The 21239-nt window shown below is 40.4% G+C and overlaps 1 protein-coding gene across 7 annotated transcripts in view; it reads right to left on the bottom strand.

Moving 5' to 3' along the window:
• The window catches only part of SLC38A1 (solute carrier family 38 member 1), a 72674-nt gene that overhangs the window by 36376 nt on the left and 15059 nt on the right, over positions 1–21239 (bottom strand). For 3 of the 7 annotated variants that reach the window (XM_005680051.3, XM_013963849.2, XM_013963850.2), the window contains exons 2-5: positions 20498–20614; positions 15805–16022; positions 3338–3413; positions 2935–3050 (exon numbers count right to left, since the gene is read on the bottom strand). In XM_005680051.3, the coding sequence (XP_005680108.1) occupies positions 2935–3050; positions 3338–3413; positions 15805–15926 (314 nt within the window). In that variant the 5' untranslated portion in view covers positions 15927–16022; positions 20498–20614. Of the gene's footprint in view, positions 1–2934; positions 3051–3337; positions 3414–10909; positions 11451–15804; positions 16023–19297; positions 19441–20497; positions 20620–21239 lie in introns of those variants that run through there. The other 4 variants (XM_018047893.1, XM_018047892.1, XM_013963851.2 and 1 more) reach the window with 4 other exon arrangements.

The raw sequence follows: 21239 nt of genomic DNA, 5'->3' as shown, positions 1-21239 counted from the left end.
GAGAATGGGGCCCTACAGACTCAGAGACTTAAACCACATACCAAACACTTGTGCTATATGGACCTTATTTGAGTATTGATGTGAACAATCCAATTGTTTTTTAAAAATGAGATAATCAGAGCAGTTTAAATATTGTTTCGATATTTGATGATATTAAGGAACTGTGGTTAATTTTTTGGGTATGACATGTTATGGTTATGTTTTACAGCCATATATTAGTGAAATACACTGAAATATTTTTGAATGAAATGATGGCTTGGATTTGCTTCAAGACAACCTGGGAAAGGGGCTGACTAAACAAGCAAGGTCATGAGATAAAGGGAATAAGGGGAGCTTTTCGATTCTGTACTTGGTGTTTGAAATTTTCCATAATAGAGAAAAATGATCACTAGAATCCTCAGGGAAAACAATGAAATCATAAAACAGAAACAAAATAATATAAAAAAAGGAACATTCAAAGAACGTTTAAAACCTCCTGTAAATAAAAAAGAAGAAGAAATAAAACATTCAGTAAAGAGTTGGAGAAAAACTTGATGGCATATCCCAGAAAGTACAGTGACAAAGTATACAAATTAAATAAAGAAAAGAATGAACAGTTAGAGGCCTAGTTCAGAAGGTCTAAAATCTTGGTAACAGTTTTAGAAAGAGAGAAAAAGAGAAAGAGCAGGAAGAAATTCATCAAGACAACAATGTAAGAAGATGTTCCAGAACTGAAGACCATAAATTTCTAAAAGAAAAGCTGTACCAGTTGCCTGAGACAATGGATGAAAAGAGATGCACAGCAAGACACATCACTGTGAAACTGCAGAACGTTAGGAACAAAGAGATCTGTCAAGTTTCCAGGAGAGACAAAATAAAAACAAAAACCCTGGCTATATATAAAAGATCTGGAATCAGGAGCATTTTGACTTCATAACAGAAAAAAAAAACTAGGAAGGAATGAAGCAATGCTTTCCAAATTATGAAGGAAAATGGCTGCCAATAGAGAGTTTATATCTAGCCAAACTAGATAGCGTTTATATCTAGCCAATCAATGATGAAGGCAGAATGAAAATATTTTTCAGATATGAAGGTCTCAGAAATTTTATTTCTATTTACCCTTTCTCAGCAGCAAACGCAAGGAAGTAAATCCAGAAACAGCAAGAAATGAAAATACAGGGAACAAAGGATCTAGCAGAGAAGAAAGGAGGAGGGAATTACCAGGATGGTGACAAAGAGAGATTCCAGAGCTGAAGTCTCCTCTCTAAGCCTCAGCTCCCTTATCTGTGAAACTGAGAACTGACAGTAACACCTGCCTCATAGACTTGTCAGGACTCAGCATAAAACACTCTGAGCAGTTCCTGGCATAGAGTAGAAGCCACAAGAATTTTCTCATTATCCTCATTAAAGAATTGACACTTTGTTTACAATAGCTAAAAAGAAAGAAATCAATGTAAAACACTTACATTTGAACCAAACTTCCTTCCAGCTTTGGAACAACTGAAAATTGTCACAGAACTATAAGGTTCTGGAGGTAAATAGAGTTGTGAGATTTTTTTTCTAGCGCAATTTTCTTGCTTCAAAGCATAGGGAATTCCAGCTCACAGTAGCTAAGTTACTTGCTGGACTACATAACCATTTAAAAAGAGAGACTAGCAGTCAGGGGTTTCATGTCAATGCACTGAAAATCACAAGTGCAGCTACTCAAACTCCATCTATGGTATCGTCACAGGGTCAGAGTTTCACATATACCAAAAATATATATCACCACAGAAATATTTTGTTTACCTTCTGTCATTTTAAAACCTGGCACTTGGCTCAAGATATACATACACAGAAAGACCACCCAGAAAGATTCAGTCTGGGCAATAAAGAGAAGAGGGTTTCCTGAATTAGGCTGACAAAAAGGAAGGCAACATATTAGATTCACTGTCCTACACAGAGTTGCTCTGATTCTAGGAAGGACACCTGTAATGGGTTTACACACAAAAGTAAGAATATTAATCCCTATAGCACAGCCTGGGTAGGCATTTCTGATGCCTGAGTAGTGGGATGGGTAGCAATGTACTTCTGTCAGGTTTCTAAGTCTTTCTAAAGAAATAAACACAATCTGCAGGGTTAGTAGTCTTTCTAGAAATGCTTTCAAAGAAATGATGGATACAACAATGAGGACTATTGGGCAAACCCAATGAAGAGGGAAAGTGTAGTCAAGGGCAAAAACGCAAGATCCCAGGAGAAGGGCATTTTGTACTAGCCTCAGCAGGCAAAGCACCACTGATACTCCTTTGAGGTTTGAGAGGGGAATGAGATTGGGTAGGAATTTTCCTGGCAAAAACAATGATTTCTATAATCTGCCATCTCATTCCAACTGAAATTAAGCCCTCTGTACATTTGCAGAAAGTCTTCTTCAACAGTTTGAGATGAATTTATTGTGAAAGAAAACTGTCCATTTTCTTTTCACTGAACTCAGGGGTAAAGTACACCCTATTTTCTCATCTTTAAACCACTGAAAACTTCTGTACTTCTTGAATATTTCTTACAAACAAATTTGCAGTTACCTTTGGATATAGTTTATGTCCCACAGCAGTTCAAATACCAAAGTGGTGACTGGATGGATTAAACACCTCTTAGTATTTTCACCATTTAGCTGAGACTTAAAGTGACAAGTCAAGTGTACAAAAATACAAGTGCTATTTTCAAATCTTTTATCCTCTTTACAAGTACTTATTTTGGTAGTTTTGATTAATAGAACGATTTTCTATTTTCTTAGCTGTACAAATATTAGGTGCTTCTTGGAAAAAAACCATTCAAACAAACAATACAAAAGTATGCACTATAACTTAGTCAAGCTAGTAAAACATAAAAAGAAATAAGAACCATTTAAAAATATTTCCAATGTCTTCTGGGTATGAACAGAAACACACAAATGAAAAGTATGGCTGTGTCAACACTCACAGAAAAAGTAGGATTCCAGTGTTTGCCAGGGCGAAGGCGAGTCCTAAAATCCCACTGCCCATAATGGCGTTGCTTAGGTTAAAAACAGACATGCCCAAGGAGGTTGTTCCTGGAATCTGAACAGAGACACAGTCACACTAAACAAAACAGTCCTCCAGAAAGATCATCACTCCAAAGCCTTTAAAGCCTATCAGGAACCAACAGGGAAATGAAACTCGAGGAATTCTTTCTTCATGGTCTAGTTATTTTTTCAAATGGGTTTCGGGAGAGAATACACAGGCTCCGAGGAATGTCTTGGTGAGTAAACAGCTACGCTTTTGGTACTATGCTGGATGAATTAAAAACATCTGTTGCAATTATTGTAATTTAAGAAATAAGCAAACTTTATTAAAATGACACTTACATAGTCATCACATTTCTTTTTTTCCAAGTGGCTGTTGGTGAGACTTCTTCTGCTTTCACGATCAGAAATAAACTTGCTGTAAAGAGAAGCATAATGATTTAATCTCATTATGATGACTTGGGGCTTAACATCATGACTGAATGATTTATTATTTACCAAAACATCATGCATGAAAAATTATCAATCAGTTATCTAAGAGTTTATAGTCCTATCCAGCTGCTCTCACTGACTTGTGGTTTTTTGTTTTTTTTTTTTTTTTTTGGTCAGGACTGTTCTTGTTGTTCAGTTGCTAAGATGTGTCCCATTCTTTGTGACCCTACTAGGCTTCCCTGTCCTTCACTATCTCCTGGAGTTTGCTCAAACTCATACCCATTGAGTTGGTGATGCCATCTAACCATTTCATCCTCTGTTGTTCCCTTCTCCTCCTGCCCTCAATCTTTCCCAGCATCAGAGTCTTTTCCAATAAGTCAGCTCTTCACATCAGTTGGTGGCCAAAGTATTAGAGCTTCAGCTTCAGCATCAGTCCTTCCAATGAATATTCGGGCTTGATTTCCTTTAGGATTGACTGGCTTGATCTCTTTGCTGCCCAAGGGACACTCAAGAGTTTTTTCCAGCACTACAATTCAGAAGCATCAATTCTTCAGTGCTCAGCCTTCTTTATGGTCCAACTTTCACATCCGTATATGACTACTGGAAAAACCATAGCTTTGACATTATGGTCTTAGTAAAGTGATGTCTCTGCTTTTTAATATGCTGTCTAGATTTGTCATAGATTTTCTTCCAAGGAGCAAGCGTCTTTTAATTTCACAGCTGCTTTTAATTTTTGTCAGGATTAGTTGCTCACATTCTTGTTTCACCTAATAAACTAAAAGTGCTCCAAGGGCAGATACTTTGCCTCATTCCCTTTTACATCCCTCACTCTCAGTTCAGTTCAGTCGCTCAGTCATGTCCGACTCTTTACAACCCCATGAATCGCAGAACACCAGGCCTCCTGTCCATCACCAGCTCCCGGAGTTCACTCAAACTCATGACCATCAAGTTGGTGATGCCATTCAGCCATCTCATCCTCTGTCGTCTCCTTCTCCTCCTGCCCCCAATCCCTCCCAGCATCAGAGTCTCTCCCAATGAGTCAACTCTTCACATGAGGTGGCCAAAGTATTGGAATTTCAGCTTCAACATCAGTCCTTCCAACCAACACCCTTTTAGGATGGACTGGTTGGATCTCCTTGCAGTCCAAGGTACTCTCAAGAGTCTTCTCCAACACCATAGTTCAAAAACATCAATTCTTCAGTGCTCAGCTTTCTTCACAGTCCAACTCTCACATCCATACATGACCACAGGAAAAACCATAGCCTTGACTAGACGGACCTTTGTTGGCAAAGCAATATCTCTGCTTTTTAATATGCTATCTAGGTTGGTCATAACTTTCTTTCCAAGGAGTAAGCGCCTTTTAATTTCATGGCTGCAGTCACTATCTGTAGTGATTTTGGAGCCAAAAAATAAAGTCTGACACTGTTTCTACTGTTTCCCCACCTATTTCCCATGAAGTGATGGGACCAGATGCCATGATCTTCGTTTTCTGAATGTTGAGCTTTAAGCCAACTTTTTCACTCTCCTCTTTCACTTTCATCAAGAGGCTTTTGAGTTCCTCTTCACTTTCTGCCATAAGGGTGGTGTCATCTGCATATCTGAGGTTATTGATATCTCTCCCGGCAATCTTGATTCCAGCTTGTGTTTCTTCCAGTCCAGCGTTTCTCATGATGTACTCTGCATAGAAGTTAACTAAGCAGGATGACAATATACAGCCTTGACGTACTCCTTTTCCTATTTGAAACCAGTCTGTTGTTCCATGCCCAGTTCTAACTGTTGCTTCCTGACCTGAATACAGATTTCTCAAGAGGCAGGTCAGGTGGTCTGGTATTCCCATCTCTTTCAGAATTTTCCACAGTTTCTTGTGATCCACACAGTCAAAAGGCTTTGGCATAGTCAATAAAGCAGAAATAGATGTTCTTCTGGAACACTCTTGCTTTTTCCATGATCCAGCAGATGCTGGCAATTTGATCTCTGGTTCCTCTGCCTTTTCTAAAACCAGCTTGAACAGCAGGGATTTCACGGTTCACGTATTGCTACTTAGTACCAAACAGTGCAAACAGTAGATGCTCATCTTGAGAGGAAACAAAAGACAACTCTAAGTCAAAAAGAGCTATAGATTTTGAGTAATTTTAATACCAAAGAATTAAAACACTATATGCAATGCAAGTTAACTTTTATATAGATTTTTCTCTAACGGAACATTAGATAAGGTCAAAAATACTATAAGGCTGGCATTTAAAAAGGATACTGGAGACAGGACTCTTTATAAGCTCACATTCTTGGAGTACAAAGTTATTACACAGGAATTCTCTCCTCTCACCCCTGCAAAAATGGAAAATAACTCTTTCCCCATGAAACATTACTTTAGCACCTGCTTATATATGGGCAATGTGGGAGGCATGGAGTGTGTCATAAGTGATGTAGACACTAGCCCATAGGAGTTCAGTTCAGTTCAGTTCAGTCGCTCAGTCGTGTCCGACTCTTTGCGACCCCATGAATCGCAGCACGCCAGGCCTCCCTGTCCATCACCATCTCCCGGAGTTCACTCAGACTCATATCCATCGAGTCCGTGATGCCATCCAGCCATCCCATCCTCGGTCGTCCCCTTCTCCTACTGTCCCCAATCCCTCCCAGCATCAGAGTCTTTTCCAATGAGTCAACTCTTTGCATGAGGTGGCCAAAGTACTGGAGTTTCAGCTTCAGCATCATTCCCTGCAAAGAAATCCCAGGGTTGATCTCCTTCAGAATGGACTTAAGATGAGGAAATTATGGTAGATGAGGAGGGGCATATGGTCCATGGTCAGGGGCAGAGCTAGGGCCTAAAGGGATTCAGACCTTGAGCTCAGTCCTTACTTGTCCTGAGGGCGTGAGTATGCTACCCCTGTGAAATGGGAATGACACTATTGCATTGTCTCACAGTGTTACTGGGACAGTTACATGAGAGCACATGTAAAATATCAGTACAGCTTCAGGCACAAAATGAAAGGAACACTTTCTGAATCTGGGGAAGATTCAGACAGGCTGAGTAGAGTCAAGTGTATACAAAACATACAGAAGGAGGCAATCAGAATGCTGTAAGAACAAGCAAATATATTATTTGGATTAACATTAGAACTTTATGGCCTAAATTTCTAATTTAAAAAATTTCCCATTAAGAAAAGAAGTGCTATTGACAAGGAAAAGTCCATCCATAAGGAAACTGCTACATGTAATAGTAAAACAGGAATTCTTTTTGGCTTTTCTGGACATTTAATCATCTGGTTTTAGTAAGAACTAACCCATAAATTTTTCACTAATAAATATAAAGACACTTGAACTAGACTGTTTTAAAGAAGCATGTATTTTTGAACTCTACATTTTCAGATGCTTTTCTGAATGAAGCTGTATTTCATAGTAAACCATTTTTTAATGAAAGATATATATCATCAGTGTTGGTTTTATTTATCTACCTTTTTCATCTTGAATCCATATTCTTCAGGTTTGCTATTTCCACCTGGATAAACCCAAAGGCAGGCAACATATGAACTATGAACTTCCCCTGAGGCCACCACCTGGTATGAGCAACACAATCTGTGGGTGATTTCCTTCAGCATCTGCATTTGCCTAGGACCTTTCCAGTGACTGTCAGAAATGAAAAGGAAGTGAAGAAAACCTTGGTCTCCTGAAACACAGGAGGTGATGTTCCACTTAAGGAGCATTTCTTGTAGTCCTGTATGGATGTGAGACCATAAAGAAGGCTGAGTGACGAAGAATTGATGCTTTCAAATTGTGGTGCTGCAGAAGACCCTTGAGAATCCCTTGGGCAGCAAGGAGATCAAACCAGTTCATTGGAAGGACTGATGCTGAAGCTGAAGCTCCAATACTTTGGTTACCTGATGCAAAGAGCCAACCCATTGGAAAAGACCCTGATACTGGGAAAGATTGAGGGCAGGAGAAGGGGGTGGCAGAGGATGGGCATGCTGGATGGCATCACTGACTCAATGGACGTGAGTCTGAGTCAACTCTGACAGTAAAGGACAGGGAAGCCTAGCGCGCTGCAGTCCATGGGTCACAAAGAGTTGGACACGACTTAATGACAACATAGCAACTGAACGACAATGACAGACCAAAACACCAGACTAGGAACATCAGACCATGCAAAACGGAGATGGGATAAGGAAGCCAGACAAGGAAAAACCATTACCGGGTGGGATTAGCCAGAGGAATCTTAAAGGCTGAGGTCTGGGAAACAGCATGGCAGGGTATTAGCAAGAGAATGACATAATAAAGCCACTTCTCTGGAGACCCATCTGACAGTACTCTAACCCTGGCCCTTCTTTTACCCTTAACATTTTAAATCTTTCCACAGAACTGAAGTTTACAGATCTGGCTGGAGAGGGACAAGGGAGAGCAACCTTCCTTTTCATCCTGGCAGCCCAAGGAAATGGGGGTGCTGGACTTGCCAAAATGAAATGGACTCTTATTGAGTGCTGCTGTTAAATAAAAGACTGCATGTAATCAGATTAATTTTAACAACCAACTTAAGTCTGCCAAATCATTATCCAGAAGGTCCCGTTTGCCTTTCTTGTGGAGGGACTTTCTTTCCAAAGAGAATTTTCATTATTTTTAAATAAAGGGGAAAATCCCCAACATTTTCAAATCAACTAAACCAAACACCAATAAACCTCCTGTTATGGCAGGTCTAAGCTCCTGGCCTGCCTGTGCACCCCAGACTTGGGGCAGAAAGCTGACAGAGAAAAATGGATCAAGGCACCAGGATGCAGGGGCATTCCACAGGGTCACAAGGCTGCAACAGGAGCAAAGAAAGATGAAGCCCCTGCATGCCTGCTGGCTCCCTGATGCAATGCTTCCACAGGAGGAAAATAATGCAAGGGACTTGCAGAGCTGTTGTGATGAGTAACCATGAAAAGCTTATTAAAACACATTGTGCCTCAAGTGCCTCTCAATTCTGTCTCTTTCTGTCTACTTTATGCAGCCAAGCTTAATAGGTTTTCCCAAAAATCTTTACTAGCGCTCCTACTGAAAGTTTTCAGTACAAATTGCTTGGCCTGCAAATTCCGGGTACTGCTGAATTCCTCAGCAATCAATGCAAAGAAATAGAGGAAAACAACAGAAAGGGAAAGACTGGAGATCTCTTCAAGAAAATTAGAGATACCAAGGGAACATTTCATGCAAAGATGGGCTTGATAAAGGACAGAAATGGTATGGACCTAACAGAAGCAGAAGATATTAAGAAAAGGTGGCAAGAATACACAGAAGAACTGTATGAAATAGATCTTCACGACCAAGATAATCATGATGGTGTGATCACTCACCTAGAGCCAGACATCCTGGAATGTGAAGTCAAGTGGGCCTCAGAAAGCATCACTATGAACAAAGCTAGTGGAGGTGATGGAATTCCAGTTGAGCTATTTCAAATCCTGAAAGATGATGCTGTGAAAGTGCTGCACTCAATATGCCAGCAAATTTGGAAAACTCAGCAGTGGCCACAGGACTGGAAAAGGTCAGTGTTCATTCCAATCCCAAAGAAAGGCAATGCCAAACAATGCTCAAACTACCACACAATTGCACTCATCTCACACGCTAGTAAAGTAATGCTCAAAATTCTCCAAGCCAGGCTTCAGAAATACGTGAACTGTGAACTTCCAGATGTTCAAGCTGGTTTTAGAAAAGGCAGAGGAACCAGAGATCAAATTGCCAACATCCACTGGATCATGGAAAAAGCAGGAGAGTTCCAGAAAAACATCTATTTCTGCTTTATTGACTATGCCAAAGCCTTTGACTCTGTGGATCAAAATAAACTGTGGAAAATACTTCAAGAGATGGGAATACCAGATCACATGACCTGCCTCTTGAGAAACCTATATGCAGGTCAGGAAGCAACCGTTAGAACTGGACATGGAACAACAAACTGGTTTCAAATAGGAAAAGGAGTACGTCAAGGATATTGTCATCCTGCTTAGTTAACTTCTATGCAGAGTACATCATGAGAAATGCTGGGCTGGAAGAAACACAAGCTGGAATCAAGATTGCCGGGAGAAATATCAATAACCTCAGATATGCAGATGACACCACCCTTATGGCAGAAAGTGAAGAGGAACTCAAAAGCCTCTTGATGAAAGTGAAAGAGGAGAGTGAAAAAGTTGGCTTAAAGCTCAACATTCAGAAAACAAAGATTACGGCATCCGGTCCCATCACTTCATGGAAAACAGATGGGGAAACGGTGTCAGATTTTATTATTTGGGGCTCCAAAATCACTGCAGATGGTGACTGCAGCCAAGAAATTAAAAGATGCTTACTCCTTGGAAGAAAAGTTATGACCAACCTAGATAGCATATTGAAAAGCAGAGACATTACTTTGCCAACAAAGGTCTGTCTAGTCACGGCTATAGTTTTTCCTGTGGTCATGTATGGATGTGAGAGTTGGACTGTGAAGAAAGCTGAGCGCTGACGAATTGATGCTTTTGAACTGTGGTGTTGGAGAAGACTCCTGAGAGTCCCTTGGACTGCAAGGAGATCCAACCAGTCCATCCTAAAGGAGATCAGCCCTGGGATTTCTTTGGAAGGAATGATGCTAAAGCTGAAACCCCAGTACTTTGGCCATCTCAGGCGAAGAGTTGACTCACTGGAAGAAACTCTGATGCCGGGAGAGATTGGGAGCAGGAGGAGAAGAGGACGACAGAGGATGAGATGGCTGGATGGCATCACCAACTCGATGGTCATGAGTTTGAGTTAACTCCGGGAGTTGGTGATGGACAGGGAGGCCTGGTGTGCTGCAATTCATGGGGTCGGACACGACTGAGCGACTGAACTGAACTGAATCTTAGCTCCCCCTGCTCTTCCAAATGGTCTTCCCAAGAGGCGGTGAGGACGGAGATAAGACCAGGGCATTCGGAGAAAAGCAGTACCACTAGGAATGCACTCTCCCCTCACGAGACCCTCCTTCCTCCTCTAAGCCAGTGTTCTCCTGCCTGGTGCACGACCCTCATCCTCCGTGTGTGTGCTGGATACTCTCAATTGAACGGATTCTTCTGACTCTGACCTATTTACGATTTTTCTGTGGCACCAACTGTGGCATAGGCACTAATCTCGCATTCAGAGTGGTGGCGTCATGTATCACTCCTTCTAAGTACCTGCCTCTCTCATTAGCAACTCAGATGAACCCTCCATAAATCTAAGCTTCCTCTTCTATTGAGGAACCAGACTGGCTTAGGCTATAGGGAAATCTTGCTCGGTAAGAATGAAGTACTCAAAGAAAGCCTCTGTATTTTCTTTATGGTGTTTCCACATTTTTTTCTCTTTTGTTTTTCAATCTTTGCTTTGTATTGCTGCAAACTTAAACATACACACACATACAACAAAAACAATCTTTTTTTGTGATGGAAAAGTCTGCTTACAATAACTAGGTCAGCGGCTTATCACAAGTTTCTGTTATTTTACCATTTTAAAACTGCAATTGCGTGTTAAAAAAGCACTGACCTCTGGCAAAGACCTCGTTATTGACTTAAAAATGGGCTATTGGAGAAGGTGTCTTTGACATGTGGTCTCAGGATGATAAGAGTACTATTAAGAAAGAGTTTTCGCTGGGTTGGTCTGTACCCATTAAGCAGAATTCGATCAACTCTTAGGTAGGCAACTGTTCTGTGAACAAAACAAAACAAAAATCTACAGTGGCTGTCATGCTGACCTTCAATAGACAAAGCCTTAAAAAAGGATGTAGGCATTATACTGAGGTATGTGAAGGAGGCAAGCAATATAGAGCAGTTATTTAAAACCAAAAATAAACCAACAACAACAATCCAATTAAGGATGGGTTGTACAATGGGAAAATAATCTTCCTGTTTTAATCTCCACCAGTCAGGTTCTTACTAGATTATAGGGTTTCACTGGAGGATTTATAACACAAAAGAGATGAATAGCTGAACTTAAATAACCTTTCCTAGCTCCTCCCCTATAAATACTACATTCTATATGAAGGAAAGAGAAAAGGAGGAAAAAGCATGTATGAAAGAGACTGGAAAACATGAAAGAATTAAAGAAACAGTAGGTATTTAAAGAGAATGAGAGGTGAACAAAGCCTTATTCAGTGGATAAACTCGACAGAAAATAGGAGAAAACAGACTTCTGTTGAAGCAGAAGTGATTAAAGCGAGGGAAGAATTTTCCAATATGAAAACTGAATATAAGAAAAAGTTATAGCCTCTTCTACCCAAAGGTACAGAAAGGCATTAGAAGCAAAGAAGTGATAACTTTTCAAGACTCCTCCCAACAATACAAACGTAGTTCATCAACTCTGAAAGATAAGGGACCAAGAGAAAAAAGGCTGATGCAAGTGTGTAGTGACAAGAGTTTCTCATTAAGGAAAACCTTAAGGAGAGACTCTCAAATTTTGTTACAAGCTTCCTGGGTCATAACAACAATAACTATACATGGAGATGAGAAGAACAGTATATAAATATTAAAACATGTGAATATTTGCCTGGATAGAGTTAGTTTCATCTATGACTATTTCAACAACTTTAGGATAACGATAACCAACAATCACCCCAAACCTAAAATAGTTTTGTTAGTCCGTGGGTGGAGAAGAAAGATGTGCTTGCCAAAGAAAGAGGTCTGTAATTTTGTTAGAGACTTTCCCATATCTTGCCAGACCCTGTGCCAAGTACTTTAAATGAGTTTTCTCATCTCTTTTCATAATAATTAGCTCCGTTTTATGGAAATTAAGTAACTTGACTAAAGTTACATTACTAATAACTAACCCATTGAGCCAGGATTTGAACTTAAGCTGGCTGACAATACAGCTTGAGTCCTTAACCTACAAACAGCATTGCATTTAATATTCCCGAGCAATCCCAGGAGATCAGGTATTATTTTCATGCTTGTGGTACAGAGATGGAACTAAGGCTCAAAGCACAAGATCACACAAGACCTATGGATAGAGCTAGCATTCAATACAAGTTGAAATCCAAACCATGTATTTAACAGCTCTGTCTGTCTCTGTCACTTTCATTTAACAAATGCTTTGAGATGTTTGCCCTGTACCAGGCACCATTATAGTATCATAACAAGGTATAAGAGATATAAAGATGGTTAAGATGGTTCCTCCTCTCCAGAAGATCACATCTGAGGAGTGTCTAGAGCTTCTTACCCAAAATGAGGTCCACGGACCAGTTGTAAAGGCATCACCTGGGAGCTTGCAGGAAGTCAGAATTTCAAGCCCAGTTCCAGAGCTAATGAGTCAGAATTTGGAGGTTAACAATTTCTCCAGGTGTTTCAAATGCACATTAAAATGTCAGCAATACTGGCCCAGTGGACATTTCAAAAGGTTTTGCTGTTCCGGGGTATATTTCTATGACTGCAGGGCTTCTGCTGCCTGGCTCAGACAGTAAAGAACTCTCCTGTAAGGCAGAGAACCCAGGTTCCATTCCTGAGTAGGGAAGATCCCCTGGAGAAGGGAATGGCTACCCACTCCAGGACTCTTGTCTGAAGAATTCCATGGACAGTGGAGCCTGGAAGGCTACAGTCCATGGGATCACAAGAGAGTCGGGCACGATTTCTATGACTACAACTCCAAAAATTAGGGCATGAAATAAAACAACTGAACTGGAAGAAGGGCAGGAGTCCTAATACCCAAAGGGCTCTACTCTATTTTTAACTAAACTTTAAAAAATGCTTCTTTAAGTATCCTAGCGGGAGAAGTTTCCAGGCAAGGCTATCAGCTGGATGCCAGGTAATCAGGGTTCAAAATTTGCTTTCAACATTTTCTCTAGCTTCCTTACAAAGACGCATCGTTACCTAGAAGTTCACTGTTTTGGGAGAGGATTCTCTTAGATTCATACAATCAGGCCTACCTTCTTCCCACCAATGTGAAAAAGCTACCAGAAGAGTCAGAGGTACTCAGGTGTAGCTTTACAGAAATCATGGGGGTGGGGGCTCTTTTCTGATGTTTACTTACCTTTTGGGCTTCATGCTATAATATGTTATTTTTAATTTTTATTGGTCTACAGCCAAAAGTGAAGCAAGATTTATAAACCATGTCAATCAAAGAGGGGAGATAAATAAATGCATCACACTGCATCTGTAACAGTGCAATCAAATTCCAAAAAATACAAGGCTGTACAGCCCATGCCTGGTAGGCAAGTGGGCTCTCTTGGCAGGCACCCAAAGGGGTGAGAAGCGGTGCCTTCTCTTATTGCAAGGGGTTATCGCATCCAAAACAATACTTTTTCGTAGTAAAACCCTTAAAGATCACGTTCAGAGCCTGAACCGAATATTATAGAAGACTCTCATTTTAATACACTGATTTGGGAATGAAGCTGTTACAAACCCAAAATTTGCTACTTGTGAAACAGCTGATGGATGTCCCATCCATTGTTCAGTGGAAATCAGTAGTGACTACAGAACACCTCAGGAACCCACAGCAGAAAACAGCACTAGTAGAGTTTAGCCGGGTTTAAACTGAGAGTAGGAACTATCCTGTTCATTTATGCTGGAGCATTTTAATCAGAGGTAGCAGAAAAGGGTAGAAAGACAGATTTCTTACCGACCTGTATGAGCCCTTGAGCAAGTTATTTTATTCCTCTGAGCTTCCACATTCTTATTGGTATACTGAATTTTTTAATTTTCTCATTTGCAAAAGAATACATTGCATGATATTAAGGGTTGTTCTAAGGATATGTGTAATATATAATGAAAACTGGCACTCAAGAAATGGCAGTTATTCTTAACAATTACACAGAAAAGGTGAAAGAGGCAAACTTGGGTCCAACAATAAGAAATATCACCGCACAGTAAAAGATACTTGGATGGTAGTGAGGAAGTATTTGGGTTAGAGACTTAATCTCTGAGAACATTTAAGGAAGAGAATAAGGAGGAGAGGGGGCTGAAACTTCTGAGTGTATGTAAATGAGGGCAGCCCAATCCTACTCCTGACTTTCAATTACGCATTGTATCAGAATGCAGAGATTATCAGAAAGGATTGCTGCAGAGAGGTCTGGTTAGCTGACAAAATTTCATCCTCCTCCTTCCCAATTTCCTTTTGATCCTGCCCTCCCAAGTGCAGCATGGTCTATGTTCTAACAAGCAGTCCCCACATATTTCACTTTTCTCCCAGCCTTTTAGGAGGCCTCAACTCCAAACAAACCACACACAAACTCCCAAGCTGAAAAGCTTTCCGATAGGGATCCACATGAGCTGGCAGCAACGTGGATGAACCTAGAGATAATCATACTAAGCGAAGTAAGTCAGGCAGAGAAAGATAAATTCCATAAGCTATCACTTATGTGTGGAATCTAAAAATACAACACAAGTGAACTTATCTATGAGATGCAAACAGACTCACAGACACAGAGAACAGACTTGTGGCTGTCAGTGGGAAGGGGGCGGGGGAGAGAAGGACAGGGAGCTCGGGGTGAGCAAGTGCAAACTACTATACACAGAATGGATAAACAACAAGGTCCTACTGTATAGCATAGGGAATTATCAATATATTCAATTTCAATATATTCAATTTATCCTATGAGAAACCATACTAGAAGACAATATGAAAAAGAGTGTATATTCATGTAAAACTGAATCACTCTGTCATACACCAGCAACTAACACAATGTATAAATCAACTACACTTCAATAAATTAGAAAAAATAAAATCAGGTCAGATAATGCCCCAAATCATTAAAATATATATATATATATATACATATTTATGTTTAGTCCTACTCTTGTAACTTAAGAAACACAGGACCCAAGGGTTGGAAGGACTTGTGGTCACAGCTGAGGGTGAGAGCTGCCAGGCCAGCATTCTTCCTATCTGCCCCCTACCGCCCCTCACTCACAGTATCTCTTTATTTCTCTCTGTTTCATGTACTATTTCTCTAGTTTCTCATAGAGGCATTTAGCTCGATGTTATTATTACTTAAAACCCATGTTACAAATGACGCTTGTAATGACCTATTTGTCATTTTAACATGGGAACGTTGGCAAACGAGACTTTGACCATTTCTTGATTAAAATGTGGGCGAAGCCAGATGACTGTAGTACACATTCAGATGGCATGCAGCTAAATTCCAACAGTTGGTCTAATTCATAAGCATAAAGCTTTTGAAAAGTTAGGGCTGGTTGGGGTCCAATGTATTTATACATTTTTATTAGACTCAATTGAAAGATTCGAAAGGATGAATAAAATTCCTTTCCTATTTGCTTCATCTGCTATTGCAGACTATGCCCAACAGATGTCACATATGAAATTCAAATTACATCTTCAAATAGAGCGTAACTTTAGTAATGAATAATTCAAGAGAATAACTGAAAAACCAGAATAATATTTTAGAGACATTTCTTTCATTGGAGAGAAAGTGTTAATGGAAAAATACTCACCTGTTTATCTGACCATTTTCTACTTCAGTGAAATCATTGGAATCATTGCTAATGTTATCATCTTCGGGCACTGTCATGTTTTGCAACTCAGTTAGTTCGAGTCCACTTTTGAAATGCATCATGTTTAGAAACTACCTGTCGTCAAAAAATGGGTCCAAATTCTCTTTTTCTGAGAATATTTACAACTGGACAGCAGCAAAAATATAAGGCTGACACCCCTAAAATACAACACAAGGAAAAATAATTAAGCATAAAAATACCACTGATTAAAAATAAACTATTATACACAAACAATTACTTTACTGATAACATAACTTTTACATTTTGTTATTCAATGTATTAAAGCAATCTTGGCACATCAAATTATAGAGACTGTAAATTTTATGTCTTTCATAAATCTCCCTATATTTTTAACTATAAAAGGAGTCATGTCCCATAATCTTTATGTTCACGTTTATAGAAATACCATGTCATCTTTAGGCAATAGAGATGCCCTTTTATGAAGCAGTAAGTTTAAAAGGAAAGCGACTCAGTTGTTTAATGCGTCAGACCACAGGGCACACACATACCTGGGTACAGATTGAACAGACACAAAAGCACCTTTGATTTAGCAATCCCAGTTTAATAAAAATGCAAATCCTCAATAAATGGCATCATGCAGGATCAACCACCCAACTTGGAGGTCAAGCAGCAAAGGACAAATCTGTGTTTTGAAATTTAGCTAACAGTTTATCCATCAACTGCAAGAGATTAAATCAATCTCTTCAATGAAATCACTCCATGTCAGGGAATTAGGGAATTAAAAACTCATACCCTGGGGATTTAGGTTAATCCACCTGAAACTATATTTCCTCACAGAAATGAAAGACTTGCCGAGTTCACATTTTCCCCGACACGGATGACTGTGACTTAAATTTCAAAGGGGTCACCATTAATATAGAGTTTCAGGCTCCCCAGGTGGCTCAGTGGTAAAGAATCCACCTGCCAATGCAGAAGATGCAGAGGATGAGAGTTCCACGCCTCAGTTGGGAAGATCCCCTGGAGGAGGAAATGGCGGCTCACTCCAGTATTCTTGCCTGGGCAATTCCATGGACAGAGGAGCCTGGCAGGCTATAGTCCATGGGGTCGCAAAGAGTCAGACACAAGTCAGGCTTAGCAACTGAGCACTATCACTACAGAGTTTCAGACACACAGCATCACAAATCAAAAAGCAGGTGGCCACAGAGGTGTGATACTGTGATTTATCATACAGTGAAAGTCACTCAGTCATGTCTGACTCGATAGTCCACGGGGTCACAGTCAGACATGACTGAGTGACTTTCACTTTCCCTTCTCCAAGGGATCTTCCCAACCCAGGGACTGAACTCAGGTCTCCCACACTGCAGGCAGATTCTTCACCAGCTGAGCCACAAGGGAAGCCCAAGAATACTGGAGTGGGTAGCCTATCCCTTCTCCAGCGGATCTTCCCAACCCAGGAATCGAACCAGGGTCTCCTGCACTGCAGATGGATCCTTTACCAACTGAGCTATCAGGGAAGCTCTGATTTGTTAGAAAGAATACATATTTGATCTTCGTTCTTACTTCTGGCTCACAGCTCACTAAACCCTTAGAGCTCAGATAGTTAAGAATCTGCCTGTAATGAGGGAGACCAGGTTTGATCCCTGGGTCGGGAAGATCTCCTGGAGAAGGAAATGGCAACCCACTCCAGTATTCTTGCCTGGAGAATTCCATGGACAGAGGAGCCTGGCCGGCTACACCCCATGCGGTTGCAGAGTCGGCCATGACTGAACGACTTATACACACTGGAAGAGTGATAAATGTCTTTTGTTATGTTAATGAGACAACTCTGGGAAAGCACCTAGGATGGGGGCTGGTTGCCAGTAGAGTCAAACATTTGATTAGAGGACTGGAATTTTCAGTCCCATCCATGAATTCCGGGGACAGGAGAGAACTTGAATCAATCACTCATGGCCAATGAGTTCATCAATGATGCCTATGTAATGAAGCCGCGAAAAAAAATCAATAAAGGAGGTTCAAAGAGTACCCATACTAGGGACCCAGAACTCCCCCACGCCCTGGACCCCACACTCCACAAGGACAGAAGCTCTTTTGTTGAGGACCTCGCCACTGTACCTCTACCTTTGGCTGTTGGTCTGTATCCTTTCGGGCTTCCCTGGTGGCTCAGCGGGTAAAGAATCTGCCTGCAATGTGGGAGACCTGGGTTCGATCCCTGGGTTGGGAAAATCCCCTGGAGAAGGGAAAGGTTACCCACTCCAGCATTGTGGCCTGGAGAATTCCATGGACTGTATAGTCCATGGGTCCCAAAGAGTCAGACACCACTGAGTGACTTTCACTTTCACTTTACTTGTATCCTTTGATATCCTTTGTAATAAATGGGTAACAAAGTGAGTAAACAGGTTTTCCTGAGTTCTGTGAGCTGTTCTGGAAGATGAATGGAGCCCAACGAGGAGGTCATGAAAACCTCTGACTTATGGCCAGTCAGTCAGCAGCACAGGTGACAACCTGGACTTGTGACGGCATCTGAAGTGGAGGGCAGTCTCATGGGATGAAGACCTTGACCTGCAGAATCTCCTTCTATCTACTGGTAGATAATGTCAGAATTGGGTCGACAACTGTTGGTATGGGGAAGCCTACACCCACGCACATCCACGCATATGCACGTGTTGGCACTGGGTCCAGGAATCCTTTTAAGAAGGAAATGCAACTGTCAAAGTCAGGCCTGTAAAGGTATGGGAGCCTGGGGACCAAGGGATGAAGCAGAATGTCATGAATTGTTTTTTTTCACCTCCAATGGTAAACCCCCTTGGATGATGTTTTGATATTTTGTCTGACCCTGAATTCCACAACTGTAACCCAGTCAAGAGTGAAAACTCCAATGTGCCCATGTAAGCATCCTATAATACCCAGGAAGTAATATTTAAAATATGTAATATTTAAAATAGTAAAAATATGGTAATATTTTCTGGACCCTCAGAAAGTACTCTGGAACAATAATTCTTCAAGAATTTCTTTCTTCTCTTCCCAACAGCTAGGCCACACATTACTCCTTTTCATTCACGCATTTAGAACAAGACTTCCCTAGTTCCAGGATTCTTTAAAGCTTCCACAAGATAAATACTGTCTACTACCTCAGGTTCCAGAAGGCTCACCCTTTCTGCAGAACAGGGCCTCTTCTGGAAACCAGGAAGCAGGGACAAGAGACCAAACCTCCTTGAACTCCTGATCTAAAGCCAACCTGGCAGCTCCGAGCTGATTCTTCCAGCCAGGGTGGCGGTGCTGGAGCTTAGGCCATGACTAATTGCTTTTAGTGCCTTCACACAGCAGCAATGTCTACAGCCTGTGTTTTCTTTGCAAAAGTTGAAGTGCATTAAAAAGGCTAAAGCCCCCGCCACCTTTTGGCTCCCCCTAAAGAAAGCCACACAAGTGGATCGGACTGGGTCATTCCTAGGAGTCTTGCCACCCTGGCTCTCACCTAAATGACTCCCTCAGAGGTTACTGAAGCGATCCTGCAGGGCTTCTAGAAAGTTCACTCAGTGGATGGCGATTCCAATCTGGGCTAAGGAGTCCTTTTCTCTCCATAAACTTGCAGGAAATAGGGTACTAGACGAAAAATTTCTAAGGAGAGGAAAAGGAGACTAACAACAGATTTGGGTCTACTGTTTGTATCCAAACTTTTATATTAATATACATGTGTGTATACAAATATATACTAGGTACACACACACACACACGTGTGTGCAATGGACAAAAGAGGAAAAGAATAGAAAGAATAGATGAAGTTCTGGCTGTTAAAATTATGTCAGTGTTGGCCAAATGCCAGTACTAAGCCAATCACATAGGATACATTTATTTTTGCCTTTGGCTTAGAAATTCATTTTTTCACAGTTCCAGAAGTCCAAAATCAGGTGCTGGCAAGTCCTGTTTCTTCTGAGGCCTCTCTCCTTGCCTTACAGATCGCTGACTTTCTGCTCTGTCCTGACATAGCTTTTTGTCAGTCTCTGTTTTGTCTACGTTGTAATCTCCTATTTTTTTTTTAAGAATAAATTTTTATTGTTGTGAAATAGCCTATCTGAAATCTAACTTAGTCTTGAAAACAAAAACTGGAAAAATGCGGAAAAGTAACAAAATTAGTGACATGTGTCACTAAAAAAGTTAAGGCCATACTTAGAAAATACTACCCATTCAATTTATCATATATTTATTGAGTGCTGGGTGATGAAAGTATTTTAAAAGCTTGAAAGGGTCAAATTCAAGGATCTGAGGCAGTTTCACAGAAAAGTCACATTTGAACTGGCTATTGAAAAAGGGGAAAAAGAAAAGTTCTGGTTCTAAAGCTAATATATACCCATTGCAGAATCTTTAGAACAAACATTGTACAAGAAACCCAACACCCAAAATGGGCCACTATTAAAGTTTAATGTGCTCTTTCTTCCCTTCTTTTCTTCTTTTTCTTTTCCTTTCTTTCTTCCTTTTTATCTCTCTTTTATTAACTTTGAGATTTTAGTGTTTTTAGTATATTGTTTTTCATGTAATACTACATAGTACACATTTGAAAAACAGACATGTTTTTTTAAAAATGTTAGTTCCATATTAATAAATAATATGTGTAGAAAAATTAGAAAATACAAGCTTGCAAATGAAGGAAAAAACAAATAAAAAGAAAAAAAATCACCTGTTATCTCAGCAAGCAGAGACGATCACTGTATATATATATTGGAATATCAGCTTCAGGGGTCTTTCTATGCACATAGATATAGTGCCTGGCACACAGTAGACACTTGATAAGTATCTGTTAAATGAAAGGAATGAGTACAGATTTTTTAAAAATATGTACATTTACAAAAATGGAAATCATACCACAGAGTTTTTAAGATGTATTTTTTCACTTAACAAGATATAGTCTCCCATCCTGAGTTATGTCCATAACACAGTTTTACATCATTACTGAAAATGCTCCTTAACTGCTTGACTGCGCCATAAATTGACATCCAGCCTGCTATTGCAGGCCAGTCGCAGTGCCTGGTGGACGGGAGACAACAGGTGGAGACGGGCCCTAAGCTGAGACTTCTCAATGAAGGGGAACATGGCCCATGACAAAGAGACAGGAAGTGCAGGTCAAGTTTAAGAAACAAAAGAATTACAGTTTCACTGAAGCACAGAAGCAATTATCAGACTATACAGTCAATTATAAGATTGAATGAGATCATCACGCGAAGATTTCGATGTTGACCCAACTACAATGACTATCCCCCAGCGTCTATAACAGGTTACAAATGACAGTTGACTAAGCACAGAACATTTCTGATCCTTCACTACAAAATTCAGAGATATTCTTAAGAAGCAGTATTATCTTGGTATGCTTATTGGTACATTTTACTAATACTACCCACGTAAAAAACATAAACTTCTCTACT

This window comes from Capra hircus, chromosome 5, assembly GCF_001704415.2.
Source record: "Capra hircus breed San Clemente chromosome 5, ASM170441v1, whole genome shotgun sequence".
Classification (NCBI taxonomy): Eukaryota; Metazoa; Chordata; class Mammalia; order Artiodactyla; family Bovidae; genus Capra; species Capra hircus.
The sequence above is the reverse complement of the archived record's forward strand: the minus strand, read 5'-3'. Positions and strand labels throughout refer to the sequence as shown.